Source organism: Nelumbo nucifera, chromosome 1 (genome assembly GCF_055504915.1).
Source record: "Nelumbo nucifera cultivar China Antique chromosome 1, China Antique-T2T, whole genome shotgun sequence".
NCBI classification, from domain to species: domain Eukaryota; kingdom Viridiplantae; phylum Streptophyta; class Magnoliopsida; order Proteales; family Nelumbonaceae; genus Nelumbo; species Nelumbo nucifera.
The window spans coordinates 45869439-45887371 of NC_142649.1; the positions used below are offsets into that span (position 1 = coordinate 45869439).

The window sequence follows — 17933 nt, forward strand, 5'->3', positions numbered from 1 at the left end:
GGAAGCCGCTTCGGCAGCTTCTACTCGCTTCAAGCCCTCTCCGCCTGAATTGCCAAAGCATGGATAGAGGAGTTCACCTGCCAGAACGAGGACAAATCAGCTCGTTAAAAAAAAAAAAAAAAACACTACCCCGACTTACCACCATGGCGTGAGTTGCAGCACGAGCGCCTATGAGATTTGTAGGAAGATCAGCCCACTGCGCGACCTCCTCAGGGCAAATGGCCTTCTTGCTCTTTCGGAGAGCGTAGCTCGGCGTCAGCACGCACCCAACCTCCCCGTGACTTCCCGAGCCCGAAGGCACAGCCTGGGTATAGGCAGTGTCGGTGTAGGGAGCCTCGACATAGGGAGCCCCTGCCGCTTCCTGAACTGAAGGGGCCACCTCAGGCTCACCAGAAGGCTCCATTCTCGGTGCCTCGGGCTCCAGAACCCGGGAAAGATCAACGCGGACCTGCTTAGCAGCTCGCTTCCTCCTTTTCATGCCAACGAACAAGTTCGCACCTCGAGTCTTCTCTGCCTCCATAACACCTGCAAAAAGGAGCTCGACATCAGAAGACGGGAATAAAAGCAAAAGTAAGAGTATCTTCGTCTGAAAAAGATACCTACCCGAACTCAGACCGGCCTGAATAAGCTTGTCCTCCGTCAGGTAAACTTCGCATTTGAGCCCTTGCCGGGCCCAGTCCTGGAGGCCCTTCACCGTGTCTTCGTCTAATGCGACATCGGGGTCAGGAGCGACCAAACCCCACTCAGTAGGAAACGGCCACCCCGTAGCACTTCGAACCACGAAGTAGTCCCGCTTCCATGCCAGGACCTTGTTTGGAAGGTCGTGTACTCGGGCGAGGTGAAAAGTAGTACTCGGGCGAGGTGAAAAGTAGTCCCGCTTGTTTTTTGAGCATGAGGATAGCTGAAAAGACTTTCAGGTCTAAATGAAGGCAAAGCTCGCAGTACAGGGAGATAATGCCAACAAGGTTACGAACAGAGTTCGGGTGAAGCTGACCTATAGTAACGCCGAAGTGGTTCATGACTTCGACGATAAGAGGATGAAAGGGAAGGCACAGCCCGGCAACGAGCTACTCCCGAAATATCACGATCTCATCCGGACCGTGCTCCCAAGGAAAGTCGCCCGAGGGTACAAAGTAAGTATACTCCCCGGGCAGGTTGTACTGGACGATAAGGGATCAAAGCCTTTTGGACGTCATAGTGGAAGGTCCGAACTTATCTGGCACCCGACCTCGGCGGGAGGTGGATGCCAAACTACCCGAGGTGACTTGACATACGGGCTCGAACTCGAGCTCTACCTCGGGCCCCACCTCGGACTCACTAAGGCTGTCGGGGGTAGCAGCTCGGTTCGTAGAACCAGCATCAGACCCCCCCAGGAGACTACCTAAACTACCCGAGCTAGACATCGAAACAAAGAGGGCTGAGGACTCACCAGGAAAAGCTAACCGGACTGCGAACGAGTGACGTGAGCTGACAGGCTTGGACACGAGCTCAAGGAACAAACACTGAAGGATAACAGAGGAAAGTGACTGGGGGTCCCCCCACTATTTAAAGCCACTATACCCGCGCATCAACGGCCAAGATCCAAACCATCCAACGGCTCCCCACAAAGTCAGTTGCGCACTCCCCGAAGAAGACACTTTGGCGCACACGTTCGAAAATTCGAAATTGTTTGGCGCGCACGTTCAAAAATTTGAAAATTTGAAATCGTTTGCACGCGTGAACCACACGTAGCCCGAGACTGACCCCTAGTCGACCCAGGCTGACCCCGGTTGAGCCGAGAACAAAAGCAGACCGGACCGGAGAAGTTCCAAACCAAGGCCAAAGTGTCCCAAGCAAATCCACCCGTCATCCCGTGAACTCCCCACGCCGGGTCAGGACCCCGGGCATGGGGAGTGGGGGGCAATTGATGGAGGGAGATTTGACCCGACCCCTTGGCCATGCGACACGTGGAAGCAACCGAGAATGACCTGGAAGAAGTGCCAGCTCGGCGCGGCAGCAAGCCCACAACCCGAGCTCCGAGCTAAAGAGTTCCGAGCTCCATCATGGGAGGAACCTACAACCCGAGCTCTGAGCTAAAAAGTCCCGAGCTCCCCAAAGAGGAACCCGAGCCTTACAAGGAGCACAAAAGGCAAAAAACCCTGAACTGCCCACCCAGGGGCAATTCGGGCCATACTTCTATTCGAACTCAAGATTTCACCTCGCACACCACTTCGGCTCCAAGTCGCCAGACTGAACAACCGTACCTGACGCCTAGGAGACCGTACACGGAGGCGGCGCACCTGACCGATTAGGGGACTGACACATGGCAGCCACCATCCAACGACCACCTGCCACCGCCATCTCAGATGGACAAAGGCGGCCCTGGCAATTGGCAGTGGAGGTTATGACACCCGAACTGGCAATTGCCAGAAGAAATGACACCCGACCTGGCGGAGGAAGTGACCCGATCTGGCAGAGGTAATGATGCCCGAACTGGCAGAGGCATGGAAGTAAGTGTACAGGGTGATTATAAAAGGCCCCCATCTCACAAAGAAGAGGGTATGTGATTCTTGCGCTTTCTCGTCTTAGAATTCCTCATTTCCCTTGCCTTCTGAAGAGCACTAACTTGAACTTCGGAGTGTTCCAACCGGGTTCCTCCCCGGAAGTCTTAATTTTCTTCCTTGTTTCAGGCACCTCCAATCTTGTCAGAAGCGTGGTAACCGGCAACCAGAACGGACCGGATTGCGCGTCATCAAAGTCCACATCGAGGGAATTGGAATTTACAGTATTCTAAGAAAATAAGGGATGATAGAATTGATGTTTCCAGCAGATGAACGTGAACAGACGATTGGAAATGAGGAAAAAACGCAATCTAGTGGAGTGTTGTGGCGGTGGGCTGAGTTCGAATAGGGTTGGAAGTTATAACAAGGATAAATTAGCATAATGATTTATGACAGAACCTTAACGATAAGGAAAGTATTAATCAATTATTAAAAATGATAGGAGTAGTGTTAATCAATTAGTCAATTAACTAAACCAACCATAACAGTAGTTTAAAAAACTTATATAAGCGTGGTCCGACCCGGTCCATGATCACCCTAGAGCCCAGAGGCAATTGACATCGTAGAAAATTGAGATGTAGCTACCGCTGTTCTAGTAAGCCTGCAACTTTGCCTGAATACATACTCCGTGGACATGATACCGTCTTCCTCTGCACTTCTTATTCTTCTCCTCCGGTCATCAAGAAAACCAATTACTTTCCCTTCTATCTCCTCCACAACTCCTTTTCTTTTCCAATCTCTCGCGACTCAAACTTCAAAACTCCCACACGACGACGACGATCATCACCACCATGGGAGAGGAATGCCCAACGACGAATACTTTGCCGCCATCCACCACATCTCCAACATTGTTCGCCGTGATTTCTACATGGAACGAACCCTCCAGAAGATGCAAATCAATGTCACTTCCGAACTCGTCTATCGAGTCCTCAGGAGCTGCGGTAAGTGCGGAATCGAATCCTTTCGTTTCTTCAACTGGGCTCGAAACCAGCCTCGATATGAACCCACCACCATTGAATTCGAAGAACTCATTAAAACCCTAGGCCGGACCCGTAACTGGGAAACCATGTGGAAGGTTGCAGAACAGATGAAGAAACAAGAGTTTTCTCTCACCCCCGAGACATTCTCAATGATTATAGAGTCGTATGGGAAGCATGGGCTCGTCGATCGGGCTGTTGAAGTCTTTAACCGGATGAAGAATTTCAATTGTTCTCAGACGACCCAGGTCTATAATGCTCTGCTCTACGCGCTCTGTGAGGTTAAGAATTTCGAAGGGGCTTATGCTTTGATTCGGCGGATGATAAGGAAGGGAGGAGTTCCAGATAAGAGTACTTTTGCTATTCTTGTTAATGGCTGGTGCTCGGCGGGGAAACTCAGGGAAGCACAGGAGTTTCTAGAAGAGATGAGTCGAAAGGGATATAACCCGCCTGTTCGCGGTCGTGACCTTTTGATTGATGGCTTGCTCAATGCGGGTTACCTTGAATCGGCCAAGGAATTGGTTAGGAAAATGACAAAGGAGGGGTTTTTGCCTGACATTGAGACATTCAATTCTCTACTGCAAGCTATTTGCAATACTGGAGAGGTTGATTTCTGTATTGATCTTTTCCATGATGTTTGTAGATTGGGGCTTTGTCCAGATATTAGCACTTACAAGATCATGATCCCAGCTGTTTCGAAATTGGGTCAGATTGATGAAGCATTTAGGCTGCTCCATAGATCCATCGAGGATGGGCACAAACCATTTCCAAGTTTATATGCTCCAATACTTAAAGCCCTTTTTAGGAGGGGTCAGTTTGATGATGCATTTAGTTTTTTCAGTGATATGAAGGCCCAGGGTCATCCCCCAAACCGGCCAGTGTATACAATGTTGATTAGGATGTGTGGGCGGGGTGGAAGATTTGTAGAGGCTGCGAATTATCTGGTGGAGATGACAGAGCTGAATTTGTCACCGAAGGCACAGAGCTTTGATGTGGTTACTGATGGATTGAAGAACTGTGGGAAGCATGACTTGGCTAAGAGGATAGAACAGTTGGAGATATCCCTTCGTGGTGTTTGAATTTGGATATTCAGAAGAAAATGATTTTGTTTTCCAGATGACCCTCTATTTCCATTTTCATCTGTTGACCTCAATTCAGAGTTGAGAATTCCATCGAAATGTTTACATGGATGCTACCTCACAGGTAGGCTTGTGTTTGTATAATATTTCTCTCTCCATGCATTTGCTGATAGCCGTACTTTTTTTGTTTGCTCCATGGGTTTACCATTATCTCATTTGTTCAAGTTCTCATCTGTAAATCTTATCAAATGTTTACTATAGTCTGCTTCACTTTTCATGTTTCTGAATACCTTGCTCATGTCACATTAGTAATATATATTTAGATAAAACAACAGGTTCATGGCAAATCTAACCAGGTATTATATCAGTTAACAGACAACCTGCGCTCTTCTCTGGCAGTTCACAAGGGATTGAAAGGACTTCAATTTTTTTTTACAAGGATATACTGCTTTTTGGTTAGTATGATATTAAAGTTCATAGTGTATATCTCCATGTACATAGCCTTGGTGTATATTTCTTTGCTACAATTTGCTGATGACACATTGTTCTTTTGTGAGACCATGGGTGAAAATATAGAAATCCCGTAATACATTTTAAGCTGATTTGAGGTGGTATTAGGGCTTTGGATCAATCTTCAAAAGAGTGAATTGATTGCTGTTGGGAAGATTCCTCACATGGCTGATTTGGTGAGGTGTTAAGGTGTGATGTAGGGATGCTGCCTACAAAATACTTTGGCATGCTAGTTGGTGCTAGATGCAAGTCTAGGCTATGTGTGTGTGTGTGTTCACTCAGTGGAATATCAATCTTGTGTTATTTGGAAAATGGTGCTGGTGATATAGTGAGGAACCTTGTTTGGAAGGGCATTGAAAAGATTTATTGAGTGTTTCCCAAGGGTATCCATTACAAGGCAAGTGATGGGGAAAGAATCAGATTTTGGTATGACAGGTGATGTGGACATTAGCCTCTAATGGATGTTTTTGGGTCCCTTTTGATGTTAGCACGGAATAAGGAGGTGATAGTTAAGAATTCCTATTCAGCCACAAATGGCACAATCTCGTGGAATCCTACTTCTAGATGGGAAGTGGAGTAGTTGATGGAGCTCGTTCAAAGAATTCAGGGGATCAATCCTCAAGTGGGTCAGTCAGATTTGAGAAAGCTGGATTTGGGAGAAGTTGCTTATGGATTTCCTTTTATAGGAGGCTGAGTCACGAAGCTGCTTATGAATTTCCTGCTAAAAGAATTTGGCACTCAAGTGCTCTCACAAAGATTAAGTTTTTTGTTTAGACCATAGCTTTAGAAGTGTGTTTGACTCAAGACAAAATTTTAAGGAGTATGTTGGTTGACTTGGTGAAATGTCAAGTGTGTGTTTTGTTCAGAGGTTTTGGAATCTGCAAATCACATCTTTCTGCATTGTCCTTATGCAGCTGAGGTTTGGACTTTGGTGGACTGTTCTCAATACCTTCAGATGGGTTGGATGTTTCCCACAATGCACTTAGCAGTTGGAAGGTTTAAGCAGCAGAGGGAAAGTCTTGTGGGGCTTGAATTACTTGATTCTGTTCGCAGTATTCTGGTGCACATGGAAGGAAGAAATGGCAGAGTTTCTGAAAATTCCAGTGTTTCAGCCCCTGACCTTCTAGGGAAAATCAAAGGGAAGATTTGTTCCTGGTGTGCAGTTCACAAGAAGTTCAAAGGACTTGACTGTAGTTGACTTTTTGTAGAAATATTTATATGTTAATTTCATGGAAACGGAATTGTATAGCCAATGTAAAAACGCTTTTTGCATGTCATATGTTTGTCTCTCTTTTTGATTATTAATACAATAATTTATCTTTAAATAAATGCATTATCTAATCAAACATCAGTGAATGACAAAAGGAATGGAGCTCTTGTGACCCAGTATTGTATTGGTGGTTCTTCCTAGTGTTATTAGCTAATCTTATCAAGACTCCAAGAATTGTAACTCCAACCTGGTTGCCGTTGTGATGATAAAATCTTGTTTCTCTGTGCCTAATCAACTTTGTTTGAGTTGAATGCAAAAGAATCTCCTCACTTACAATTTTGGAAATGTTTTTCATTTAATCACAAATTTAGAAAATTTAGTCTTGAAAATTGTATAGGCATCCTGGATTGCTAGCTTCTATAGGAAGATTCTATGGCTCTGAATATAGATGTGTTTAATTTGTATTGAATTGAAGCTCTAAATCTTACTTTCCAAATGTGACAAATTTCTAATCCAGTGTTCTCTCTTGCAAGATGCATTATTGTGTGAGAGTTTGCTCACATGGCTTGGTCAGAATGAAATTGAAGAATCTATATGGGAAACTATAAAAATGACAAAATCAGTACCTTTTCTGATTAATTATAAACATTTTAATAATGCAGAATAAAGGGATATTTATGTGACTTATCTTCCTTGACAAAGTTTTTACAGTTAACAATTTGAATCATTAGGATCTCCACATCCCAAAAAAGTACAGAATGCGCAAGGATGAAAAAGAATCTATATATCTCTTATTACTGCAGCCGTTTTCTGGATGATTGGGAAAGGAATTGTAGAGGTTCTGAAGGAAGGGGGAAGTCTACCACAGTTATGTGCCAGTGCTGGTACATATACTGGTCCTCAACTCTTGAGGACCTTGGTGCTTCTCTTTGCTTTTGTATATCTTCTCCATCCTTAATATTTTTTTTTTATTACTTGTAAGGAAAGGTATAAGATCTGAGGGAAATACCATATATACAAAAAAAAATATTCTCCTAAACATTGATAAGAGAAAGAAATATTTTGTTTTCCACCATTATTATCAGTTGACCTCAATGCAGATATCAAAACTCCTTTCACATGTTTATATGCATGCTACCTGATAGGTAAATTTCGGTTTGCGAATTTTTTTTCCCATGCATTTGGTGACTCCATAGATTTTATTATTTTTGTTTCACATACTGTTTGGTATATCTGTTTTTTTTTTTTTTTTTTTGAAATGACGAGATGACCACTAAAATCTAATAAATAAGTTACATACAAATTGTATCATCCTAGAGATTGGGATACCCAAAGCATAAACAGTTATACAACAAAAATTACCCCCCTACCCACTCTCCTAAAATTGATTTTCTTTGTTCACTCCCTGTTTAGCCAAAGCATCTGCTGGTCCATTGGCGGATCTATAAATCCATTTTGTGATACACTTTCTTGCTTGTGAGCACCTTTAACTTCTTCATAATATTTCTGAACCAATGCTTTAAAACACGGAGGCGTGACATGAGGCATTTCATTGCATGGAGATGTGAGGCGTGGTTCAGAACGTAAGAGGCATAAACCTCCTTAAAAGAAGGGGGATGAGGAGAGAGGGGGAGCTAGAGAGGTGGGGGGTTCTTGTCGAAGTGGAGCAAGACCCCCTGGCACAAAATATCCAAATTGGGCTGCATTCAAAAAGTTGTTAGGAGGGTCCGGGGGGTGAAGCCCTCCAGCCAAGGTCCTTTCTCTTTCATCCCCTTTCTTTTCCTTTTTTCTTTTCTTTCTTTCATCTTTTTTTCTTCTCTTTCTTTGTTTCTTTTCCTTCCCTTTCTTTTTTGTTTATTTCTTTCTGCCTTATTTGTATGAGGGGTGCATGGGGCACATGAGGCATGCACCTCATGGACCTGAGGCGTACGCCTCAGAGGCATCAGCACCTCTGCCATACGCATCAGAGTGTTTGGGGTGCCTCACCTGGAGGTGCGCCTCCAGGTGTATGCCTCCCACACCTTTTAAAACACCGTTCTGAACTGCCAAGGAGTCTTGTCCTTGTTTTGAATACAGCCCATTACAACTATAGAGTCTCCTTCTATAAACAGTTTTGTATAGATTAGGTCTTTTGCCAGTCTCAAACCTTGCAAAACAGATAAGAGCTCTGCCTTTGTTCAGTTTCCAAAACCTGCAGGTAAAGAGAATGTTACTAATATGCCTCCATTGTGGTTCCTATACATCCCTTCTATCCTTGATTGATTTGGATTACCCCTGCTGCACCCATCAAATTCAGGATGATCACTTGTTCCTATGCTGATTCCTGTTGCAAACTTAAAACAGCTTGGAGATTGGAGACCTGGTTAGTGGCTACCCAATAACATCCTTGAATGATGTCATCCGTTGTGAAATCTTTGAAGAGCTTCGCTGTTTTGACCTAATGAACAACTTTCATTGTGATACTTTGTATGATAGTATTTCTGTCCTCGGTCTTATCATTGAGCAATTTCCTGTTCCTTTCTTCTCAACAATTTCAGAAGATGCAAAAGCTAAGGAATAAAATATAGAGAATTTATTAAGAAAGAGAATTTGGATATATTTCCTAGCAGTTTTTTCATACTTGTATGGCAGATAAATATTTCATAAATTAGTCGCATGGAATAACTGACCTGATATAGTGCGTGCTTTTTGTTTTTTGGGTTCAGTATATACATTTTCCATGAAAAAAAAGAAAAAGAGGGAAAAAAAGGAAAAAGGAAAATTCTCAATCCTTTGATGTTATTTCTTCTATCATCATGGTTACTTGTCATGTTTGCAGGTGCATTGTAGACCTAGGCCAAGCTCCATTTTGGGTGGATTGGGCCATTGGGGATTATAAGAAAAAGAGGTGTTATCTATGAGAACTTGAGCAATCTAGTCGATGTTGTTCTACTTGCTGCCACCAGTGAAACATTTTTAGATGGAGGTTCAAGGAGGTTAGCATTCAATTTGGCTTCTATGTTTTGGTTCATGTTTCAAATATGAAGAACTGTTTTATACATCATTAATTTGATATCTGAAACACTGTAGTTTATGGTACTATTACCTGGTGATTCCCATATGGATTTCTTTTTTGGGTAAAGGCAAAGTAAAATGGTTTGTTCTATCATTTCAAAAAAGTTCAAACATCAGTTTTTTTTTTCCTGAGTTGGTTTCTTGTTTCCAGGCTTTTATTTTTCTTTAAGTTCTATTTATTTGGTATGGCTTATGATTCTGAAGAGGAAACAAGTATTGCATCCTTTTGCCTATTTGTTGTTCAATCTGTTCTAAGGTAAGTCATGGGTATGATAGATGTAATTCCACCTTTGCTGATAAGAGCACTACATCGCACGGTTGTAATTCAAGGCTACTACAAAATTTTTTCAGCAAATAAGATCTGTTGACTTGGTCAAAATCTGGAGTGACGAACACACAATCTGTGACCAGTTTACCCACAAGGCTACAATTACTTCCAAGCTCCCAACTGTACCCCCCCCTTAGAGCCCCAACACTTTAAGATCCACCCACTCTGCCTCTTCTTCCCCCCAAATTTCGAGTTTTATTCATAATTCAAAAATTCTCCAAATTTTGTTTCCTGCTGCAGAACTAATTCTGTTTTAAGATTTCTGATCAGGTACCTTATCTGGACCCTTCTTCCTTCCCTCAGCCCCACTACGATCCGGCTCAATAACTTCATGCTCCTTCCCTCTCTTCCCTACTATTTTCTCCTAGCTTCAATTCTTCAGTCGTCCTCTTCCAGACGCTCCTCTTCTCCACCTTCTTCGTCCCACCCTTTGTTTTTCTCTAGACTTTCTTTCCTTATTTTTTTCTCTTATCTCTTCTTTTTATAGTTTAGTTTGGAATTAATAGTGCTGTGGATCCAAAGTATTCTTAACAGCTTAAGTGGCTTATGTGTACAAAAAGTGGTTAATTGAAGCTCTTTGTTCATGTATGAGTGTGTACACTTCCAGTCATGGAGGCTTCATTACTTGCAAGATATGCAATCCTTCAACTCTTACCCAGTAATTGAACTATCAAAGAAAAAAAAAAATCTTACCCAGAATTTGCATGAGAAAGATTGATAATAACAAGGTATTATTTCTAAATTACATTTTGTTGTTGCTTGTACACTAGTAATGATCTATTAACTTAAAAAAAAAGCAAAAAACAAAGACCTTTTGAATACCCAAAGCCCTGTTATTGCAGATAAGAGCTTGAATCCAAAGTTTTCACTAAAGAAGCAAGAAATATACATCTAGTTTCTGATTCTTAACTCTAAAATAGCATGGACTTTGTCAAATATCACAAAATGAACCCCCTAATGTATAGGCCAAAATTCAGGTTGGGAGTGTTGCCCTTGAGTCCCCTAATAATCTTGTATTGGCCTACCGTCCCTCTGCCTTCATAAAGGCCCCCAACCTCACCTCTTAGGCCCCGTTCGCTTTTCGGTAAGTTACTTACCTGGGTAAGTGTTTCCCAGGAAAGACTTATCCGGGTAAGTGCATTTACCCATGTTCTTTTATTTCCCATGTAAATAAAGCAATGACCATTTTAGCCATAAAAATCCATTATTAAAAGGGTCATTTTTATCCCATTCAAGTGTTGGCAATTTTTCCCCCAGGTGGGAAAGTTATTTACCCATGAGATGGGTATCACTTACCCGAGAAAATAAACTTTCCCTGGTCCCCACATAAATCTGAAAAAAAGAACATGGAAATTCTTGGTCAATGGGAATCAAAATCCCATTGACCAACTTTCCCCCCTCTCAAAATACAGAAAAAAGAACGCCCCCTTAGGATTAAGAATGCAGAATACTAATATCATACTAGCTACTTGAAGCAAATATAACTAGGAGATGGATAAATACATTTAGAGTTTTACATGCTTGAAGCACCTTAGCAACCACATTCTGTTTGCTTTTTACTTTCATTTTGAATTTTATGTCATGCTTATGTATTTTAATTTGAGCCAATAAGACTTTTTAAGACATTTAATTCCTTTAAAAATTAAGGTTTTCCAGTTAGTTAATAGTCATGTTGGTTGATGGGGATAAATCTAAAAGGGTGGGAGACAACAAAACAATAGTACAATTACATCACTTGACCCCAGGACATCAAAACAGAAGGATTTGCATCTTTGAAAGGTTGTAAATAGAAGATGGAGCTGTCAAATGCTACAGAAGAGCCATTTTGGAGAACACATTAGATCAGATATGCATGAACGAGACGCTAGGCATTTGAAGTGAGGCAGGCTGGGGTTCGGACTGGACTCCCTAGTCATGACGACAATTAGAGAGTCACCTGGCATTCAGAGTGAGGTAATGTGGAGCAGTTCAGGTTGATGTGAGGCAGGTTAGGAAGATGACTGAGAGATTGAAGGTCTTGAATGCATGTCTAGTAGTAGGGGTGATCATTTAAGCCCGACTCGGAAATTCCAGGCTTGGGCCTGGGTTTTGTGTTTAGGCCCGGCCCGGCCCGCCCCGCATATATTTAAACTTACACATTCTGTGTATAATGTATACATATGTATACATGTTATTTTACATTATATTATATATCTTATATATAAATATTATAACATGACATGTATAATTTATATTATATGTAATATTTTATATTATATAATGTATAAAATAAGTTTATATGCATGTTATGTCATTTAATATATAGATATGTAATGTTTTATACGAGTGACATTGGCTTGGAATCAGGCCCGGCCTAGCCCAGGCCCGTATAGACCTGGGCTAGGGCTTATGTTTCAGGTCCGGAACCCTGGGCCGGGCCGGGCCCGGGCCTAAGCTATAGCCCTTATCATAAGTGCAAAGCCCGGCCCGGTCCTGGCCCATGATCACCCTTATCTGGTAGGTAGGCATAGTTTTCAAGGCACCAAGGCGAGGCTAGGAGACAGGGTAGTGCCTTGTCGCCTAATTGCTTAGGCGCGCCCGCCTAGGTAATGGATTTTGTTAAGAAAAAACATATATCCTAGGTTCCATAACCATAGTTCCTTAATAATTATCCATAATTTTCAAAAGAAAAGTATACACTTCATGTTAAAGTAGAAAATCAACATATTCATAAGAAAAAGAAGAAAATACAGCATTTAGCAATGTTTGTGTTGATTAAACCCTAACAAACAAGAAAATAGTAAAAGGAAATTAGTATTTAACAAAATGAATATTTTAGTTTAATAATACCTATTTTATAATTATAATCTCAAGAAATTAAGAATATAAAAGTATTTTATAACACAATGTACAAAACTACTTGGAGATTAGGCAAGGCGAGCCTCCAAGGGTGCCTTGTTGCCTAGGCATCGCCTTGACAACTATGCAGGTAGGTTCATTGGAGTTGAGATGGAGAACGAGAATGTGGAAGCTTGTTAGCCATGTACTCTGGGCCGATTGGGGTGGGAGACTCATTGAGGGATGAGATTTTTGGAGCTATTGAAGGGATTCAAAGGGTCAAGGAAATGAAGATCAAAAAGGTGGTTATAGAAGGTGATTCTGAAATGGTGGTGAAATGGCTAAAAGAGGACAGTGCTATGATGTGGAAATACAACAATGAAAAAAGGAAGTATAAGTGGTTAACCAAGGACATGGAAATTCAATGTAATTGGATTAAGAGAAGGGCAAATGCATTGGCTGACGGTCTAGCTAGGCAAGGGGTAAATAGAGACATTATTCTGGGCTGTTTTGTAATCACTGCATGATCAGAAAGTTTCTTGGGTAGCTGGAGTTAAGACTTTTTAGCTCCATCCCTTTGTAATCCTGTTTTTATCATTAATAAAATTTCACTGTTATTGATAAAAAAAAAGGAGAATGTGTGTAAACTTGGGCTATACTTGAATGGGCAGGGAAAGTTTTGGTTGTTTGGGAGCTTAATGGGGGTTTGCTTCTATTTATGTTCCATTAACAAAAAAGTAGTTTGGGTTATGGATTAAAAAAAAAAAGGAAAAATAGGGAGTGCTATCTGCGGTTAGGTTGGTGGTTCTGGCGGTGTCAAGTCCTTAATTTTGCTGGACTAGGAGCATGTTATTAAGCTACTCCAAATCACAGCTTAAAGAAACAAAGAAAAAGGGGCTTTCTTTCCAACTCAACTTTTTAAGCCCAGTCAGTCCTATGGATGGGCTGAAGTAATTTAGGAAAGAAAGGGGCCTGTAGTTCAGTTTAGTGAACAGCGGGCCCTAAGTTAATTGGGCCTTATTTGTAATGCAATAAGCATAATGGGCCTGTAGTAGAGCCCATTTAAGGGGACAACAAACCCTAAAAGAATTAAATTTATATTAATTAATTTTATTGTGAAGTGTCTCACTTGTTTATAATTGGATGCCACTTGTCTTATTCTAACAAGAGGGCTATTTTTCCTCCTTTAACCACTTCAAGTGGGAGGATATATGTCACCCTAGGGGAGAAAGTTATTTTCCCTCCTCTAACCACTTTAAGTGGGGGGGCACTCGTTACCTTAGGAAGGAAGAGTTTTCTTTTACATCCTTAACCCATTTTAAGTGGGGTGATACTTGGCACCCTAAGAAGAGAGGGGTGGGGTGGGGGTGGGGGTGGGGGTGGGGGGGTGGAGTTACTTAACCACCTCCCTCTTTTATATTTTCCTATAAGGAGAAGGGGCTAATGCCATTTTGTTGGCTAATAAGTAAAGGAGAAAGAAGAAGGTAGGGATGCCAGTGTTCCTCCACCTCTTCATTATGATAATCCTACAACATTACCAAATAAAAAGGTAGGGGCATAGGGGTCAGTTTACACCTGAGGCATGCGCCTTTTTGAAGCAAGGCACAAAAATAAAAAAAAAAAGTCAGAAAAAAAATATTAAACATAATATTAATAAAAAATATAAACTAAATGTTATAAAAACCTATTATCTAAAATTAAATACATAAACATAACATGTAAAGCATATTCAAATGTGAATTTAAAAATAAAATCAAACATATAAAACATTTTCAAGCATGTAAAACCCACAATCTCTTTTTTTCATCAATTGCATTACTTAAAGTAGCTAATGTGATGTAAAACATATTACATTCCTGATTCTACGGGTCGCCTTTGTGCTGCACATCTCAAGGCAAGCCCAAACAAGTCCATGTTAGGGTTCTAAATTCTTAGTTCTCACACAAAAAATAATAATTTAATAATTTTAATTGCTTTTTAAGGAGATATTTTAGTAGGATGAATGGATGAACAAAGTGGTTCTCTTATATTTGGCTTTTGGGTATACAGCTTGACCCGACCTGGTTGTGGCATTTGATTGAGAAATATAAAATAAAGTAAAAAATAATGGAAAAAAGCATTTATACTTGGTGAGAGTCAATATGGGTAGGTAAGGATAGGTGAAGTCAAGGTGAATTGTGACCCAGAATCTGGATTTGGTCCTCACAACACTTGCAGACGTGTATTGTGAACATCTCCCCGTGAATAAAGATAAATAGAGATGTTCCAAATGAAGAGCTATAAGTGCTGTGAGGACGGTGTAAAGACCAAATCCAGTAGAAACATTAATATAGTAGAAACATTAATATAGGATGTGCGTGTGAGGTGCACATCCTACTCAACCCAAGTAGAAACATTAATATAGTACATCAGCAATTGGGGTATGGGCTTATGGCCCATTTAGAAGGGGAGGCACAAATGAAAAATCATATGAAATAAGTAACTGTTGAAAAGGCCAATGAATTCATTAGTCATGGTTTTGCTCCCTTACAGGATAGAGACCCGTGCTCTAAAATGAGACTGTACTACTTCACAGTTCACATGGTAACACTCCATTTTCTCAACAAGAAAATGGTCACACCTTTCTTGCGTTTCAGCCCAATTTCTTGTTTTCTCAAACTTGGCCCGACCGACAAAGATGTCAGTAAAAAGAATGTGAAAATTTTCATTTAAAACATTTTCAAAAGCAATAACGATTAGACTAGATTAGGAAATGTTTTCTTTTTGTTTAGGAAAATAACCCACAATAAACATGTTTTCTTTTTATTTCGAGTGATTATAGTATCAGAGTCAGACCTTGCTTGAATAAGAAATAACGGTTCAGATTCACCAAAACAGTTTTCTTTTTTTTTTCCTGAAAATCAACTTTTACAATCAAAATTAAATCCTACCACTCCACCTAAGATGGTGTTTGGTTTGTGGCTCTAAAAAAGATGGTTTAATTCATAAAGTGTATCATTTTCTTTTTCAGAAAATGACAATACACTATATTTCTTAACCACACAATACAAAATAACCTATTCTGTTCATGGTTCAGTTTCTGGACTAGTGTGGATATGGATTATACGGTTTATTAGCATGTGAGATATACCATATAACTATCAATAGGGATCTGCTACCAACGGAACGCTCCCAACATTATTCCAATAGGCCACTGCAGCCGCATATTGAGAATATTTATGGCGGAGATGTTTTCGATGTGTGACTGTGTAACGACTAAATTGGGACAGTGTTGATAGGAGATCTGAATCCATAACTATCATGTCATGCTTGCATAAAAAAATCGTGTTGTTTGAGTCACAACACGACAAATAGAAACATGCTCAAAAAAGACCACGATCCACCAACTTCACCCAGAACTGTCATTGTCTACTCAACAGAACTGAGCTGCTCGAACCAGTTATGTTGGTTCTGGTTCTATAATTTGTGTCTCGCTTAATTATTGGGTTGGAATCGGTTATACTTGGACAGTCTGTGACACGGTTAATCTCCCTGCATAGAAGTATTTTTCAGTAAGCTCCCATCACAAGCACAAAAGCTAGGGGTGTTCATTGTTTGGTTCAATTTGTGGGTTGACTTGGTTTTATGGATTTTATAAACCGAGCAAAAGTTTAAACTATAAATCGAAATTTTATATATATACACAATATAATATAATTATAAAAATAAATGATGTATAAATATTATACATATAATATAATATCTCTAAATCAAATGTATAAAATTATAAATAAAAGTTTTAATTTTTAATTTTTAGGGGTGTTATTTGGGCTTTCTAATTGAGTTAAGCCCAATAGAATCAAAGAATGGTCTAAAGTTCCTCGAGCTATATTAGGAATCACACCAAATCATAATAAAATGGTTTGGTTTTCATGCTAAAATGGTTTGGTTTGATTTGGGAATTACTCAAACCGTAACTTATTGGTTTGGTTTGAGGTCTTCTCTAAACTGCATTGAAATGGACCGCGAACATCCCTACCAAAAGCCAATAAGACTTGCCCTTAATTGCAACAATGGCCAACATTGGAGTCACATAGGTCAAACTGGTTTCAATGCTATTTTTTTCCTAAGAAGTGACACCACGTTGGAGTCACATCAAATATTCTCAAAAAGGCTAAAACTGTATTATGATATATTGTTTGGTCAATCATTTTTTAAGAAAACGGTAAAAAATGTATGGTCCCTGGTTCTCAATCCACTTTAGTAATGTCATTTTTACATTTTCTACTTTCTCAGAGTGTTACAAGGTATGGTCACTGACATGGCTCTGATGATGTAGTATTGTTTTCTCAAAAAATGGCAATGACACCAAACACCACCATTGAATCAGAGTAAATTAAGGCATTGTTTGGATAAGCTTTTGCTTTTTAACTTTTCAAGTCCAAAATAGTAAAGCTAGCTTTTGGATTTTTATTTTGGACTTTTGGCTATATAACCTACTTGGTAAATTTTGCTTGCGAAGCATATTTTTCAAACTAAAAGCCCAAAATGGGTGTTTGGTAACAGGGAACTACTTTCCAACTTCTATAGACAAGCAATCTCCCTTCAAGTTCATTAAGCAAAGAAAAGAATGAACAATCCACTAAACACTACTAAACACTAGAAGGGGCTGCTGAGGGTCTCTCTCTCTCTCTCTCTCTCTCTCTATTAAGTATATGACTAAATTAGTTATTTAATTAATTTACCATGTCAAATCAATTAGGTTATATTAAACAAGCCTACCTAATTATATTATACTAAATTAATATGGTTAATTTACCTAACTGACTCATTTAGAAATTTTTCCAAGTTTTGCTTGGGCAAAATCTTTAGATTAAATTAAACAAATTTACCTAAACAAATTATACCAAATTAATATGTTTATTGTCACTATTTGAAACTTTTGAGTAATTATTGCAATTTAACTATGTAACGAAATTATTAATTTAATTAATTTATCATGTTTAAATTAATTAATGTAGTAATAAAGAAGAGAGACTGATTTGTGAGGGAGAGAACACCACCCATGGATGAAATGTCTGAAACACCCATACAGTGCAGTGGCCCCCTGCTAAAAGACACATGACGAATTAGAAACATTCAAATAATATATATATATATATATATATATATATATATATATAATAGGGATGCTTAGTTTTGAACAAACAATAAACAAAAGATAGATAGAAAAAACACTGTTGTTTGACCCTAAACAAAAGATAAACATTTAATACATGAAATATTCAATGGAGTCCAATGCAGATTTTTGATTTCCACTGCAGAGTTATAAATATTCGAAAGGTCAAAAATCCCTATTTTACACATCAATGCCCACTCGTGAATTGGCATCAATTCCGAGATGGCACCCACCCCAACTATACTTTGAGCCTATAAATT

At 39.9% G+C, this 17933-nt stretch overlaps 1 protein-coding gene across 3 annotated transcripts in view; it reads left to right on the forward strand.

Moving 5' to 3' along the window:
* The first annotated feature begins 3067 nt into the window (after positions 1 to 3067).
* Positions 3068 to 17933, forward strand: part of LOC104589891 (uncharacterized) — a 28714-nt gene continuing 13848 nt past the window's right edge. The window contains exons 1-2 of one of the 3 annotated variants that reach the window (XM_088896663.1): positions 3068 to 4720; positions 9135 to 9291. In XM_088896663.1, coding sequence (XP_088752789.1) covers positions 3175 to 4596 — 1422 coding nt within the window. In that variant the 5' untranslated portion in view covers positions 3068 to 3174 and the 3' untranslated portion in view covers positions 4597 to 4720; positions 9135 to 9291. Of the gene's footprint in view, positions 4721 to 4931; positions 9101 to 9134; positions 9502 to 17933 lie in introns of those variants that run through there. The other 2 variants (XM_010248346.3, XM_088896664.1) reach the window with 2 other exon arrangements.